The sequence below is a fragment of the Balaenoptera physalus genome (genome assembly GCF_965194825.1).
Source record: "Balaenoptera physalus genome assembly, chromosome: 1".
Classification (NCBI taxonomy): Eukaryota; Metazoa; Chordata; class Mammalia; order Artiodactyla; family Balaenopteridae; genus Balaenoptera; species Balaenoptera physalus.
Genome location: NC_138882.1, coordinates 94,150,442 through 94,166,297, shown reverse-complemented (window position 1 = coordinate 94,166,297; position 15,856 = coordinate 94,150,442). Strand labels below are relative to the sequence as shown.

The 15,856-nt window shown below is 43.9% G+C and overlaps 2 protein-coding genes across 12 annotated transcripts in view; both read left to right on the top strand.

Moving 5' to 3' along the window:
• Positions 1–6,722, top strand: part of SLC22A15 (solute carrier family 22 member 15) — a 129,682-nt gene extending 122,960 nt beyond the window's left edge. Inside the window, exon 13 of one of the 3 annotated variants that reach the window (XR_014262696.1) lies at positions 6,617–6,722. The gene's annotated coding sequence lies outside the window, so the exon portion shown is untranslated. Of the gene's footprint in view, positions 1–4,580; positions 4,705–6,616 lie in introns of those variants that run through there. The other 2 variants (XR_014262697.1, XM_082458731.1) reach the window with 2 other exon arrangements.
• A 22-nt stretch (positions 6,723–6,744) lies between these two features.
• MAB21L3 (mab-21 like 3) overlaps positions 6,745–15,856 on the top strand; it is a 91,982-nt gene continuing 82,870 nt past the window's right edge. For all 9 annotated transcript variants that reach the window (XR_014262948.1, XR_014262949.1, XM_082459767.1 and 6 more), the window contains exons 1-2: positions 6,745–6,863; positions 15,710–15,850. Coding sequence is in view for 7 of the 9 variants with exons in the window: in XM_082459767.1 (XP_082315893.1) it covers positions 6,816–6,863; positions 15,710–15,850 (189 nt within the window). In the remaining 2 variants the exon portion in view is untranslated. The remainder of the gene's footprint in view (positions 6,864–15,709; positions 15,851–15,856) is intronic.

Here is a 15,856-nt window from a genome sequence, read left to right as displayed (position 1 = left end):
TCTAGACACCTACACTCTTCACAAAAACTAACTCAAAATGGATAATAGGCCTAAATATAAAAAACAAAACTGTAAAAATCCTAGAATATAACTTTAGAGAAAACCTGGATGACTTTGGGTATGGTGATGACTTTTTACATAAAATACCAAAGGCACCATCCGTGAAAGAACTAATGAATAAACTGGACTTCATTAAAAGAAAAACTACTGATCTATGAGAGACAATGGCAAGTGAATGAGAAGACAAGCCACAGACTGGGAGAAAATATTTGCCAAAGACACATCTGATGAAGGACTATTACCCAAAATATACAAAGAACTCTTAAAATTTAAGAAGAAGAAAACAAAAAATCCAGTTAGAAAATGTGCCAAAGACCTTAACAAGACACCTCACCACTGCCATACAGATAGCAGATAAGCATATGAGAAGATGCTCCACCTTATAAGTCATCAGAGAAATGCAAATTAAAACAACAATGAGATACCACTACACAACTATAAGAATGGGTAAAATCTGAAACACTGACAGTACAAAATTCTGGAGAGGATGTGGAACAGCAGGAAATTATAATCATTGCTGGTGGAAATACAAAATGATACAACCACTTTGGAAGACAGTTTGGTGGATTCTTACAAAACCAAATATATCCTTGTCATATGATCCAGCAATTACCCTCTTTGGTATTTACCCAAAGGAGCTGAAAACTTATATCCACATAAAAACCTGTAACTGGATGTTTGTAGGAGCTTTATGCATAATTTTCAAAACTTGGAAGCAACCAAGATGTCTTTCAGTAGGCGACGGATAAATAAACTGTGGTACATCCAGACAATGGAATATTATTTAGCACTAAAAAGAATGAGCTATCAAGCCATGAAAAGACATGGAGGAACTTAAACGCATATTACTAAGTGAAAGAAGCCAATCTAAAAAGGCTACATACTGTATGATTCCAACTATATGACATTCTGGAAAGGGTGAAACTATGGAGACTATAAAAAAGAATAGTTGCCAGGAGTTGGTGGGGGGTGGGGGTGGAGGAGGGATGAATAGGCAGAACACAGAGTATTTTTAGGTCAGTGAAAATACTTTGTACAATATTATAATGATGGATACATTTGTCCAAACCCATAAATGCATAACGCCAAGAGTCAACCATAATGTAAATTAGGACTTTGGGTGATAATGGTGTGACAATGTAGGTTCATCAACTGTGACAAATGTACCACTCTGGTGGCAGATGTTGATAATGGAGGAGGTTATGCATGTCTTGGGGGAGGGAGTATATGGGAAATCTCTACCTTCCTCTCAATTTTTCTGTGAACCTAAATCTGCTCTAAAAAGTTTTTTTTAAAAAGATACTATTTGATTACACAATACTTACATTTTCCCAAAAAATAACACAAAATGTATTATCTATGAGGACCTGGTAACTTGATTGTATTTTCATTATAATCAATATCTTTGGGTTTCTTTATTTAAAAATGATCTATAGTAACACTTTTTTTTTCTGGTGAAAAGTTGTATGAATTTTAACATATATACAGATTCATGAAAACCCCACCAAAATCAGAACACAGAACAGTTAGACCATTCCAAAAAACTCTCTCACGCTATCCCTTGGGTAGTCACACCTTCACCTCACCCAAGACCCCTGGCAACCACTGATCTGTTCTCCACCACTATAACTTGGTCTTTTTTCAAGAATTTTTGAGAATGCCAAATTAATGGAATCATACAATATGTAACTTTTTGAAACCGGGTTCTCTCACTCAGCACAATGTATTTAAGATTCATCCAAGTTGTGTATATCAATAATTTGTTCCTTTTTATTGTTGTATATTATTATATGGTATGGATGTACCACAGTTTATCAATTCACCTGTTGAGAAGCTTTGGGGTGGCATCCAACTTTTGACTGTCACAAATAACAGTGCTGTGAACATTCATGTACAGGTTTTTGTGTAAACCAGGTTTTCATTTCTCTAGGCTATATGCCTAGGAGTGGAATTGCTGGGGGTCAAATATATATTTAACTTCATAAGGAATTACCAAACCATTTTTCGTTCCCATCAGAAATGTATGAGAGTTTCAGTTGCTCCGTATACTTGTCAACACTAGGTATTGTCACCATTTTTTCATTTTAGCCATTCAATTAAGTATGTAATTGTATCTTTTCGTGTTTTTAATTTGCATTTCCTGAATGTCTAATGATACCGACTATCTTTTCACATGCTTATTTGCCATCCTTATATCCTCTTTGGTGAAGTGTCTGTTCAAGCCCTTTACTCATTTTTAAGTTGTGTTGTTCTCTTATTATTAAGTTTGAGAGTTCTTTACATATTCTGGATACAAGTCCTTTGTTGGGTATGTAGTTTTCAAATATATCTTCCTAGTCCATATCTTGTCTCTTCATTCTCATGACAGTATCTTTGGAAGAACAAAAGTTCTTAAATGTGATGCAGTCTAATTTATCAATTTTTTTTTTATCATTCCTAAGAACTCTTGGCCTAACCGCAGGTCACAAGGATTCAGCTTATGTTTCTCATTAAGATCTATGATCCATTTTGAGTTAATCTTTATGTAAGGTATGAGATTTATATCAAGGTTTATTTCTTTTCCTATGGACAACCAATTTTTCCAATACACATTAGTGGAAAGAAATATCTTCCCTCCACTGAAATGTGTTTACACTTTATCAAAGATCAAATGACTGTGTTTGTGTGAGTCTATTTCTGGACTTTCTATTTTGTTCCCTCGATCTCTATGTCTTTATCTTCTGGCTGGGTCTCTTTTAACTAAAAACAGATAAATTTGTCATGTGTCATGAGCAATAGAGGGGGGAGGAAAAGCAGTCCCCTGTGTTCCCAAGAACTAGGAACAATTAATTCCTCCCATCACCTATTTCCTGCCACTTCCTAACTCAGGTATCACAGAAACTTAGGTGAACCAGTTAGTTTCATGGTATAACAGATTAATAAAGCCAAATGTCTTCTTCCTTAAAGGCTTTCTTCACTCCCAGTGTTTTCCTGGTGATGTCAACTGAAAAACATGCCAGCCTCACATGACTCAGAGCAGAGGGAAGGGAGTTGCACCCTGACTTGAGGAAAAGTTTCAGATGAAAATATAACTCTGTTTACCAGGTAGAGAGATATGAACATGGAAATACCTTACTATTTAATTTGAAAATAAAGTGTCATCCAAGCCATAGCAGGAGCTTTATTACATCGACAGCTGGTCTCTGTTAAAAATAAGTTTCTGGGTTGCCTTTCAGCATTGGGCCATTTGAGTGAGGAAGATCCAGAATGACATTCCAGTGCACAGAAGTATAAATGGATGGACACACAGCCAGATGGACACAGATCTAGATATTTTCCTTTCCTTTCCTCTAGCCCAGTCTGGGATCACTGAGTATATACTACTTTGCAACAGGTCATCTTTGCTGTTCTATGCATCTCAAAGTATTTTATTAGAATGGTCACTTTAATGTTTAAGGCAAAGAAATATTCACCACTATTCATTGAGGGTCAGTTATGTGTTAGGTTAGTGCTTCCCAACATTTTTGGCGCCAGGGACTGGTTTCGTGGAAGACAATTTTTCCACGGACAGGGTGGGGGGCTGGGTGTCGGGGGGTGATGGTTCAGGTGGTGCTGAGAGCTTTGGGAAGCAGCAGATGAAGCTTCACTCGCTCGCCTGCCGCTCACCTCCTGCCATGTGGCCCGGTTCCTAACAGGCCGCAGACCAGTATCGGTCCACGGCCCAGGGGTTGGGGACCCCTGAGTTAGGTACCGGGCTACACAGGTGACACAGAACAGACAGGGTCTGTTCATTGTTGGGGGCTTCCTCACAGCTTAAACAATTATCTCTATTTTGTCCTCTGAACTGTCAGATTTGAGTCACCCTGGGATTAAAAGAAATCTTTGAAAGAATAAGTCAGAATTTATAACCTTGGTGAAGTTTAACAAATCTGTATATTTAAGATTGATCTGAATCAAGCCAACCCTTCCCCTTTTTGGTATGAAAATCCTGGCCACTAAGGTAAATCAGTAACAAACACCTTTGCTGGTGAACCAGGTGACATGATCTTCCCAGGGCTTCTCATATTGATGGTTTAGGGTTTGAATGCCTTGTTAAACTGACTTTAAAGAATAACTTCTTGGTCCTCACCACAGAAATTGAGCGAAAGTTGGTTTACATGTTCATACTTGCATTTGGTGTGAGTCATGAGAAACGAGGATATTTATTTCCCGAGGAAAGAGGGGAATCTGAGTCCATTTTTAATCCCTCTCAGTGACACAGCACAGTGCCTTGGGCAATCTGTTGCTCAATAAATATTTGCTGATCCAATATCCAATTAGCCAGAGATCTCTATCTACAAAGAAATGTTGTCTTTGCCAATCTGTCAGAGCACCTGTGTTTGTGGGACTGGCCTGTATTTCAGAACCTTTGCCCGTAAGGAACATCATGGAGCAGGGAACTGCTTGTGTTTATACAACACCCCATTTCCTGGGTACAGCATCCAGGTAAAATTAGACTCTAGTAAGCCACCCTGAGCACGTGCTCCTTCTTCTTCTCCCAGGCTCCTCAGTTGGCCCTGTTCATTGCTCTCCCCGCTCACATCTGGCAAGTGTCACTGGACCCTAGCACGAGAGAAGAATGCCACTTTCAGCATTTTGATCAGCTGCGGTACTGGAGCAATTGAGGTAAGGCCACCACAGGCGCAAAAGGATGAAAGTTTGTGCATCTGATGACGGGCGACTGGGGTAACCTTAGAATAGTAGGAAAGGCCCCACCAGAGGAAAGGGGCTCCTGCATGAATGATTGCAGTGAAGCAGAAGTAAGGACAAAAGCAAGAACACCTGGGAAAAACAGGAGGACTTTGGTGAAGTTGAAGATGAGGTGGAAAGAGAACTCTGAATTGCAAGAAGCACAGAGGGAAGAGACTCTTGGTCTGTGAAAAACTGATAGTTTGGAACGACTGACCAGCGGTAAGAGAAGGCAAAAGAAGAAGATTCTGAAATATTCGGGAACATTTGCTATCAAAAGAAGGAGGTTTAAAATTACAAATGGAAGAAAATGAAAAGTCGAGGCGGTATTGAGGAGGGGTGGGTGGCTTTACCATATTCATATCAGACTGCAGGTTCCCAGAGGGGAGCTGTAGAAGCTGGACGGAACACTGGTATTAGTGAGGCGGGTGGAGCACGGAGCAGCCGGAGCTCTGATGTGGATGTGGCTTTCAGATGGTGCCAAGTTCGGGAAGATATGCAAATGCTGTGGTTACAGAGCGCAGAGCAGCCCGGGCGCCCAGCATGGTTGCTGGGCACCCAGAGGATGCACTCAGAGGTGGGTTTGGAGAAAACACTTGCCTTTGGAACATTGCTCCGAATTGAGCCGGGCTCCCAGAAGTGCTCTCACACCTTTAGATCATCTGATAGCAGACTCTGATGTTTACCAGTTTCAGGGAGATCAAGCCATTGTGAAATTTTTTTTTTCTGTAATAAAACTAGCCCCAGCCAGCCAGACTGGGAATTTGCTGCCTGAGCTGTTTTCCAACATAGTTTTGCTGGCAAAACCAGATGTGAGTGTTTCCTCGGCTTTATTTTTACACTGACTTTATTTTTACTGCTAGCTTTCAGGTGGGAAGAGGGAGATTTAAAGGTCAGCAGGCGAGCGGAAGGATCCTGTCCTGCGACTCCTGGGTGTGCTTCTGTGTGCCTGTGCGTGTCCATGCCTGTGTGTGTGCGCCTGTGCGTGTCCATGCCTGTGTGTGTGTGCCTCTGTGTTCGTGCCTGTGTGTGTCCATACCTGTGTGTGTGTGTGCCTGTGCGTGTCCGTGCCTGTGTGTGTGTGTGTGCCTGTGCGTGTCCATGCCTCTGTGTGTGTGTGTGTGTGTGCCTGTGCGCGTCCATACCAGTGTGTGTGTGTGCCTGTGCGTGTCAATGCCTGTGTGTGTGTGCCTCTGCGTTCGTGCCTGTGTGTGTCCATACCTGTGTGTGTGTGTGTGTGTGTGCCTGTGCATGTCCATACCTGTGTGTGTGTGTGTGTGCCTGTGCGTGTCAATGCCTGTGTGTGTGTGTGCCTCTGTGTTCATGCCTGTGTGTGTCCATACTTGTGTGTGTGTGTGTGCCTGTGCGTGCCCATGCCTGTGTGTGTGTGTGTGTGTGTGTGTGTGTGTGTGTGTGTCTCCACATGCGGATTGTTGTGTCCTGATCACTTGTTTGTAGGCATAATCATGGGTGCCAGGCTGGTTGTTTGGCAGTTTCTTATTTGTTTATTGTAAAGAAGGTAAATCCATCTGTGGGGTTTTCTGGATTGGAGGGCAAGGGATATTTACTGTCAACAGGATTAGAACAAGGAGATATAAGATACTGAGCTCAAAGGTGCATCTAGTGTCAGGATAAGAGCATACATAGTTCGGAAGAAGCCAACTACAGGGCATTTCCGTCTTGAATGGAACTTTTGAGTATTTGAGTGGGAAATACAACTTGGAAAATTGCCCTTCGGTCAAAGCACCAGTCAACAGAGCTAAATAGAGTAAAATTTGGCTGGACTCAAATGCAGTTTCATCAACTCTCCTTCTTCAATTCTTTTTTTTTTTTTTTAATTTCCCAAAAGATGAAAGATGGATGCTCACAATTTGGAAATGAGAGCTTGAATGAAGAATTGAGAAGGCAAGTCTGTGGTCCACATACACATTCCCAGAGAAATTCAGCACCCAGAGACTAATATCACTGGGAAATCTACGCACAAGTGCTCTCTCTGCTGAGAGACAAACCAAGACGTTGCTGTTCTGCTCAGCATAGACCAAGAAGACATGAAATCCCTAATGGAAGGAAACTTAGAAGACTGCCTGCTGAATAAGGTAAGGACAGATACGGGTCTCTCTCATGCGCCCCTCCCACCCTCCTGCCCCACCAACCTTGATGCAGAAAGAATATCAGGCTGTTTCCAAAGATACAGAAAATGTTCCTCAGGAACTCAAGACCATCACCCATAAGAGTGTTCAGGAACTTACCATATTTCATTCCTCTCTTTGAGGTTCTAGTGCAAGAGGTATGTTGGGAATAGAATGTGGAAAGAAGAGTTAGAACTTGGGCTGGAACTCCAGCTCTGCCACTGATGCCTGGGTGGTCATGAGCAAGACACTTAACCTGTCTGAGCCTCAGTTTTCTTCTCTGTAAAATGGGAGTGATAATAGGATCTTAGTGGGGTCTTTGAAAAAAAGTAAATAAGAAAGCTCTTTGAAAACTGTAAAACTGCTAGATTAAAATATGTATGTATTACCACTATATTTTTAGTATGCATCAAATAAGAACTAATTTAATTTCTTCTCTATAGAGTCATAGGCTCTTTGGATGTTAGAACTTGAAGGGACATTCAATATTATCTAGTTTAAGCCTTTCCATTTACAGCTGAAGCGATTAAGGCACAGAGCCACCCTTAAAACTAAAATATTTAAACAAAGAGTTAGGCACTAGTCTAGGGTTTTCATGCCTTTACGAGTAAACAAAGCAGAGTTCATTATTATAGTGATAAGTCAAGTTGATTTCTTAGGCAAAACCATTAAGAGGGATAAATAGGGAAAACTTATCATAATAAAAATTATAGCAAACAAAATGATTTCTCCTTTTGGGGGCTATAAGTGGAAGGGGCGTTAGCTGGCATTTCCCCATTGTCCTGTGTTTTCTGAAAGAAAAAAATCCAAATATTTTAGCCTGGCATTCAAGTAATACTTTATCTTTCTACTCTCTGCTTTCCTGCATCTTCAATCACAGAAATTCTAAACAAAAGCTCTTTATGTTGAATCCAGCTTGTGCGTGTGTTTTCTTTGGCCTGCAGAGAATTTTTAAATTTTGTCCCATTTGTTACAAACATTTCAAAATAGTGAGATTTTGCATAGAAATCCAGCTTTCCATCTTCTCTGGAAAAAAAAAAAAATCAGACTATCTGGCAACCACAGGTCCCAGTTTCTTACCTGGCAGCCATGGGCTGGAGCTGAGTGTCTGTCCCACTGTAGGCTGCGGCACTGCTGGGTCTGACACCCGCCTCCACCCCCCCCTCCCCATGTGTGTCCCCTACTCTGCCCCGTAGGTGGTTGAGTCTGACAGCCCTGTCCCATAAGAACTGTGCCCTGAGAAGATCTCAGGCCAGAGCGTCCCTCCACCCCCGCACCTGGGGAGATGTCCTGTCTCTTCTTCATTTTTCTGGCTCAGCCTCATCCTTCAAACTCAGCTGAGAGTCCACTTTCTGATGGAAGATTAATCTGACATCCCAACACAAAACGTCTGTGTCTTCCTGTGAACTCCCATCATAATGATCACTGATCATATTTATTTGGCGATGAATTGTATCTTGACTCCCGACACCTTTCTTATTTTTATCTTGGTGGCAACTTAAATAGTATATCATTTTATTCTTTGTAAGTTTCCAGGGGGAAGAACAGTATCTTGGATATCTTTATTCCCCTTGAATTCACATAGTATCATTGCACGTATGTGGTCAGAAGTATCTTCAGGGCTCATTGAAGATAATGCAAGATGAGCGTTAAAGGTGCTGACAGGTTGAGGCCCTACAGTGTCTCATTTAATCAACAATCATGTGACACGTGCATATTACCTCCATTTTAACAGAGGAGGAATCAGGGCTCATGCTGATTAAACAGCGTGTCCAAAGTCACACAGTTAGTGAAGATGCTGCAGTTTCAGCCTATTCTTTTTTTACGCCAAACCACATTTCCTCTGCTAAAACCTCTATATCACCATAAACACACACAGTGCAAAACACAGTGCCCAAAACACAGGTCTGGATGTGGCCTGCTTAGTGAGAGAGAAATTTTGTGTTTGGGTATCTTTAAGGGTGGCCCTATCTCACCTGCAGATTTTGCACATAACCCCAAAGGTAAAAGGAGGAAGTTCTCCATGCAGACAGCAAATGCTTAACATCACAAGCGCTACATAGAGATTTATTTATTTATTTATTTATTTTTATTTTCAGCTGCATTGGATCTTCGTTGCTGCGTGCGGGCTTTCTCTAGTTGCAGTGAGCGGGGGCTACTCTTCATTGCGGTGCGCAAGCTTCTCATTGCAGTGGCTTCTCTTATTGTGGAGCACACGGGCTCTAGGCGCACAGGCTTCAGTAGTTGCAGCACACAGGCTCAGTAGTTGTGGCTCGCAGGCTCTAGAGCGTAGGCTCAGTGGTTGTGGTGCACGGGCTTAGTTGCTCCACGGCATGTGGGATCTTCCTGGACCAGGGCTCGAACCCGGGTCCCCTGCATTGGCGGGCGGATTCTCAACCACTGTGCCACCAGGGAAGCCCACTACATAGAGATTTAAACAGGGTGCTGGAGGGGAAGAGAGCAGTGTGACCTCTGATGGGAGAGGCGTTTCACAGAAAGAGTGATGACAAAGCCTTAGTGCATGCGTAATGCATAGGGTTTTAACAAGTGGAGGAGAGGCCTTCCAGCTACTGGAACCCCATTCAAGCAGTTAGCAGGTTTCATTCTCAGTCCCCTTGTCCTTGGGGAGGCAGAGCGGTGCAGTGATTATGAACAAGGGCACTGCCTGGGTGTGGATTCCTATTCTGTGATTTACTGACTCTGGGACCCTGGGTAAATTATTACACTTTCTGACCTCCAGTGTCGTCCTCTGTAAAATGGGGATTATCATAGCATCCACCTTAAAGGATTATCGAGAGTCTCAAAGGAGCTAACCCTTACAAAGTATCCTGCGCACAGCAAGGCCTCAGCAGTCTTAGCTCCACAGTGCTGCTGTTGCTATGGCTTCTGCTGTGTTTGGGAGCTGCAAATATCCTGTGGGGCCCAAGCATTTGGTTCATGGAAGAATTAGTCTAAAAAGATGGAGAATGTGATGTCTTATCTGTATGGATCACTGAATTCAAGTCTCCGTGCCTTTAAATTATAAACCCCTGGAAGACAGAGACAGTGTCTGTGCCCCCCGCCCCACCACTTTTTTGAAATGATTATTGGAGTTAATGCAATTCCAGAATTAAAAGTCTGACTTCCTGTTGTCTAGAAGGAAGTTCTCAGCCTTTTTCCCCAGTGGCACTCACCATGGATGACATTCGCTTTGGTCACATGCTCCTGGGTGTGGCCAGGCCTGTGTGGCATTCCTGGTGCACTATTTAGTATACCCCCTACCTCCATCTCAGGAAAGCACGTGGGAATACAAGTGAGTCAGACTGATGTAATTATAAGGAATAACCTTGAATTCTCAATAATTTGTATTTGAAACAGGAAATTGTTCACAAACTTGAGCTATTAATAGTAGCAAATGATGTGGGACAACAATGGGCCTGACGCTGTGCCTGGGGAGGTGGACATGCGTGTGGGCACATAGACAAGTCCTGGAAGGAGGCCCACAAAAAATGGATGGCAACCTTAAAGGTGCCAACAGTCTCTAATGACTGTTTCTGCGTGAACTCTGCTTAGTTAGAGTGACTAAATCTGCATGCTAAGGAGTGTGGCATAACTTTTGCAGGGTCAGTGCAATGCAGGGGTTGGATTAGATGATCTAACCACATCTAACATCATGGGCCTGGTTAACTTACCACAATTTATTTCTGCTTTTGCTCTGTCACACCCACAAATGCTTCTCTTTAGAAACAAAGTGTTTCCCTTTATTTATTTATTTTTTTAAGACAAAGTCTCTTTTACTTATTTATTTTTTGGGGCTACGTCAGACCCTAGTTGCAGCACATGAGATCTTCATTGCAGCGCACGGGTTCTTTCGTTGTGGCACTCGGGCTTCTCTCTAGTTGAGGCGTGCAGGCTTCTCTCTAGTTGTGGTGTGTGGGCTCCAGAGCACGTGGGCTCTGCAGTTTGCGGCACACAGGCTCTCTAGTTAAGGCACACGGGCACAGTAGTTGCCACGCGTGGGCTTAGTTGCCCCTTGGCATGTGGGATCTTAGTTCCCTGACCAGGGATCGAACATGCATCCCCTGCATTGGAAGGCAGATTCTTTACCATTGGACCACCAGGGAAGTCCCAACCTTTGTCCATTGACCTAATCAGCAGAGGACGTGAATGAAACTTAAACAGGCACTTGAGGTCAAGTTTGGACTGTGTGAGGAAATTCCCTGGTGGTCCAGTGGTTAGGACTTGGCGCTTTCACTCTTAGGGCCCAGGTTCGATCCCTGGTCAGGGAACTAAGATCCCACAAGCCGCGGGGAGCAGCCAAAAAAATAAAAAATTTGGACCGAATGGGCTTTGATCCATCTTCTTAAATTATCATATTTCCTCCTTAAGTTTGTTTCAAAGCTTTGCTGTGAAATAAATTTAGTGACAAGGCTGCTTCAAGGTTACAACTGGTATCTTAGCTTGCTTCCTGAAGTTTGAGAGGCAACAAAGGGATTCTGACATTGGGCTGGCGACAGGTCTCTACCTGTGGTGGAGCCTCCTTCTTTCACCAAGACCACTCCCTGTAAAGCTGCCTCAGGCCCCATTTCCTGCTTTTCCACACCGTGAAATGGAATCTTCTTACCGTACCTCACTAGGCCATGGTCAGGACAAGCGGAGGGAAACAGCCTGGGGCTTCTGGGTTGTGGTTTAGACCATGGGAGTGACAAGAGGTACCCCCAGCCCAAACCCCTTTGTGGGCCAGTGAATAGCTCTGTGATCCTGTTTGGTAAGAACCAATGGCAGGAAGTGTATCCAGAGACATAGGCAGGAAGGGGCTGCCCATCACCTAACAGGAAAGCGGCTCCCCCTCGACTCCAGTGGCTTGGGTCCTGGGGCAGGCCTGTCCAAGGCAGGGCTCTCCCTCCACAGCTCTGGTTAAGCCCTGCATCACTGTCCGGCCCCTGCTGTGTCGCCTTTATGTGTCTGCGGCATGCCAGAACAGTCAGTGGTGCGGCATGCCAGAACAACTTTGGACTTGTTATTTCATGAACTCCAAATTGAGGGCATGGTCAGGTTCAGAAAGAGGATAAAGGTAGGTATTATTTCTGGAACTCCTAATTGAGGGTGTAGCACAGTGTGACAGAAAGAAGAGTTAGGGAACCTGGGCATTAGGTCTAGTCATACTGCTAAGTACCAGTGTGATATTAGGAGGGCCACCCTGTCACTCTGGCCTTCTGTAAAGGGATACCAGACAAGATGGTTTCTGAGAGTCTTCCAATTCTAAGATCCTGAGTTTAAATTGCAGCAAAAGTGACAGATAAAGAAAATCAAAACCAGAATGTGTGGCTCTAGGCCCAGAAAAAGTATTTCCGTATTCTGACTTTTATCTTCACATGTCAAAACAGGTCATAAAGAGGAATAATGAATGAGAAATTATAGGTGTCTTCTAAGGGGTGTCTGGACTTGTCCTGCCAGTAAGAAAATTCTACCATCAAATGGCGGCATAATTTGTAGATGACGTTCACAATGGAGAACTGTTCCCACTAGGTGCACACACACACACACACACACACTCACACACACACACAGACACACTCACACACACAGACACACACACACAGAGACACACACACACACAGACACACACAGAGAGACACAGACACACACACACACACATTTTCAAGCTTTTATCAGTTAAAAATTATTTGATAGTATCAATATGGTAATGAATCTTTCATTAGTTTGTTAACATAGGAAACAAAATGTATCTGCATATATAGTCACCGCTGTGTTACTACCAGTCAAGTTCTATGGACACACATCAGTGGACTTGGAAGATTTGGGAAATTAGCCTTAGTCCTCAACACATTCTGAGAACTTAACTATTCGAGATTACTATTTCCCAACCATTCTGACTGCAACGTTCTATCCAGTTAGCCCTTGTCTTACTTTTTCCCACTATTCCTGATCAGACGTCTGGCCCCGGAACTTGTCCAATGTCCCCTAATCTACCAAACTGGCTTCATCCATTCTCTGCCCAGGCTCGAAAACATGGCCCTCCACTGACCCCTTCCCTTGCTCTTCTCCAGATCTTGCCAGCAAACTCTAATAGCACCTCCACTGTTACTCCTGGAGGGCCGGGAGGTACTGGACAACCTCTTATAACTGAGTCCACTGGTATCCCACAGCCTCGTGCACCCACAGCTGAGTCCTGGTTCTGCCTGGCAACCTTTACCCATGTGCCTAAATGGCCCCTCATCCCTTAGAGAAGCTATTGCCAATGTCTGTCACCCTGAACTCCCCTGCCTTCCTCTTCTCACCTCACTCTCAACACACTGCTTTGTCTCCTGCTGACGTCAGGCAGGAACTCTCTATGCTTTTATCTGCATTTGCACCCATCTTCTTTTCCTTCTGACACACGGAGGCGAGCTCCTCACCAGGTTTCTGGATTTCCACAATGCTTCCTGGCTGGGAAACCCTTGTTCAGAGGTTTTGCTCTCTGCCCTCTTCCTTCTTCACTGGCTCTTTTCTCTCAGCATCTAAACATGTTCGAACCTGTGTGTCCTTTTGAAAAAACCCGTTGCTGTCCTTGTTTTTGTTTTTTCCTTCCCCCAGCCAGACTTGCAGGAGGAGTCGCTTACCTCTGACTTCACTTGCTGGTTTCCCATTCTCTCTAAACCCACTGCTATCTGGCTTGACGCCCACGGTTTCCCCAAACACATCAGTCCTGTTCTAGTTACCAAACTCTACAGGCATTTGGGGGGCCTTATCTCACTCAGCCACTTACTGTTGACTTTGTTCTTGAAATTCTTCTTCCTGTACTTTCAAGACCTCTCACTGTTTGTTCTCCCACCTCACCATTCTCCTCCAAGGCAACGTCTGCTCCAACAAAGTAGAAACAATTGCAGTTCTCCCCTTGTGCTCCTTGTGTTAGGTATCTACCATTTTCTCTTTCTAGAACAACCTTCTCTCTCTAGCTAACTCCTGCTAACCTTTCAAGATACAACTCTGATATACCATGCCTTCAGGAAGGCCTCCAGGCTAGATGCAGTTTCCCTTTTTTTTTTTATTTTTTTTATTTTTTTATTTTTGACTGTGTTGAGTCTTCATTTCTGTGCGAGGGCTTTAGTTGCGGCAAGTGGGGGCCACTCTTCATTGCAGTGTGCGGGCCTCTCACCATCGTGGCCTCTCTTGTTGTGGAGCACAGGCTCCAGATGTGCAGGCTCAGTAGTTGTGGCTCACAGGCCCAGTTGCTCCGCGGCATGTGGGATCTTCCCGGACCAGGGCTCGAACCCGTGTCCCCTGCATTAGCAGGCAGATTCTCAACCACTGCACCACCAGGGAAGCCCTGCAGTTTCCCTTTTTTGTGTACCCTTAGCATCCTTTGCAAACCTATACTTAGCACTAATGGCTATCATTTTAATTTCCAGTTTATTGGTCTTGCTTTGTCATCTTATCTGTCAACTCAACCTCTTGACAACACGGTAGGCACAGAACCTGGCATGAAGTGGATGTTCAACAAAAATTGGTCAAATGGAATTGAATCCCAGCACATCAGAGAAGTCCTACACTGGAGAGACCCTTAATTATGCTTCTACAAGCATTTGCCTTTATTTTGGGCATGGCAAATGACCTGCCCCTCTCTGTGACTACCTTCTCTCTTCCACTTACATACTCCAAAAGATGCAGAATCTTGATAGTTTACAGATGCTCAAGAAAGCTCCCCTTTGTCCCTTCTCCCATGATGAATGTTGTGAGATGAACACACGGAGAGGGGTGGGTGGCTGCTGGTGGCAAGAAGATGATATTTAAAAAGCTAGTATAGACCTGATCATCGTACTTAAGGTCATATAAGACACACGCTCTGCAGCATCTCTGAGGGAGACCCGTATCATACACCAGCCTGCAGGTGCCTCCGGAGCAACGTAACAAAGAGCCCCTTCCAGTTCTTGGAGACTTGCCGTGCAGATTCAGAAGAAACATCAGTGCACGCCTTTTCTTAAGGGTCTAGGAGCCAAAGGAGGGGGTGAGCGCAGGGGAGAAGGGAACCATCATTTATTGATGGCATACAGAAAACAATCTGTCGCATGTTCACGTGCATTAGACTATTTTATATTCACCAACCTGGACAGCAGGCATTCTTATCCCATTTTAGAGTCTCACCATGGTTCACAAAACCCTGTGGGATGGCCACCATCCTTTCCAAGTTCATCTCCTATCACCCTCTTTCTTCTTTTCCTATAACCACAGCAAAGGCCTCCTTGCTGGCCCTTGAGCCTTGCCAAGCTTGCTCCTGCTTTAGGGGCCTTGGAATTTGCTTTCCCAAGCTGTCATCAGGGCTCACTCAAATCTCACCTCCTTCGAGAGGCCTTCCCTGGCCACCCGGTCTAAAATAGCAACCCCTTTATTCTCTAGTCCCTTATCCTATTGTATTGTTCTTCTTAGGACTTATACCTGATCTTACATTATACATATGTGTGTACACATATATGTATATATGTTTGTGTGTATGTATGTATATATGTATGTGTACACACACACATACACATGTGTCCTGTATTTTCAACTCGAAAGCAAGTATCTCTATCTCGTTCGCTGCTGTCCTGTTCACTGTCATGCCGAGGACCTAGACAACACCTACCACAAGGCAGGTACTACATAAATATTGAGCAACGCTTCTATTTCAGAAGAGAACACTGAGGCACCAACGAGTGTCATCAGACCTAAGTTCATCTCTCCCGGAGTTCTTGGAAGGGCAGGATTTTCGGAGCTGACTGCTTGGTACCCTGTCTCGTCACTTCCTTGGGGCCCGATCTGGGAATAACTGCCTTTGCTGATCCTTTCACCCCCAGGTGGACTTGAGGCGCCAGTGGATTTCCCAGATGGTGGAAGAGGTGCAGAAAATTGTCCATCATCTGACCACAGAAATCAGCTACCAAGACATTCGATTTCAAGCCGTCCTTTACTCTGACACGTACAATGAGAACATTAAGGTATGT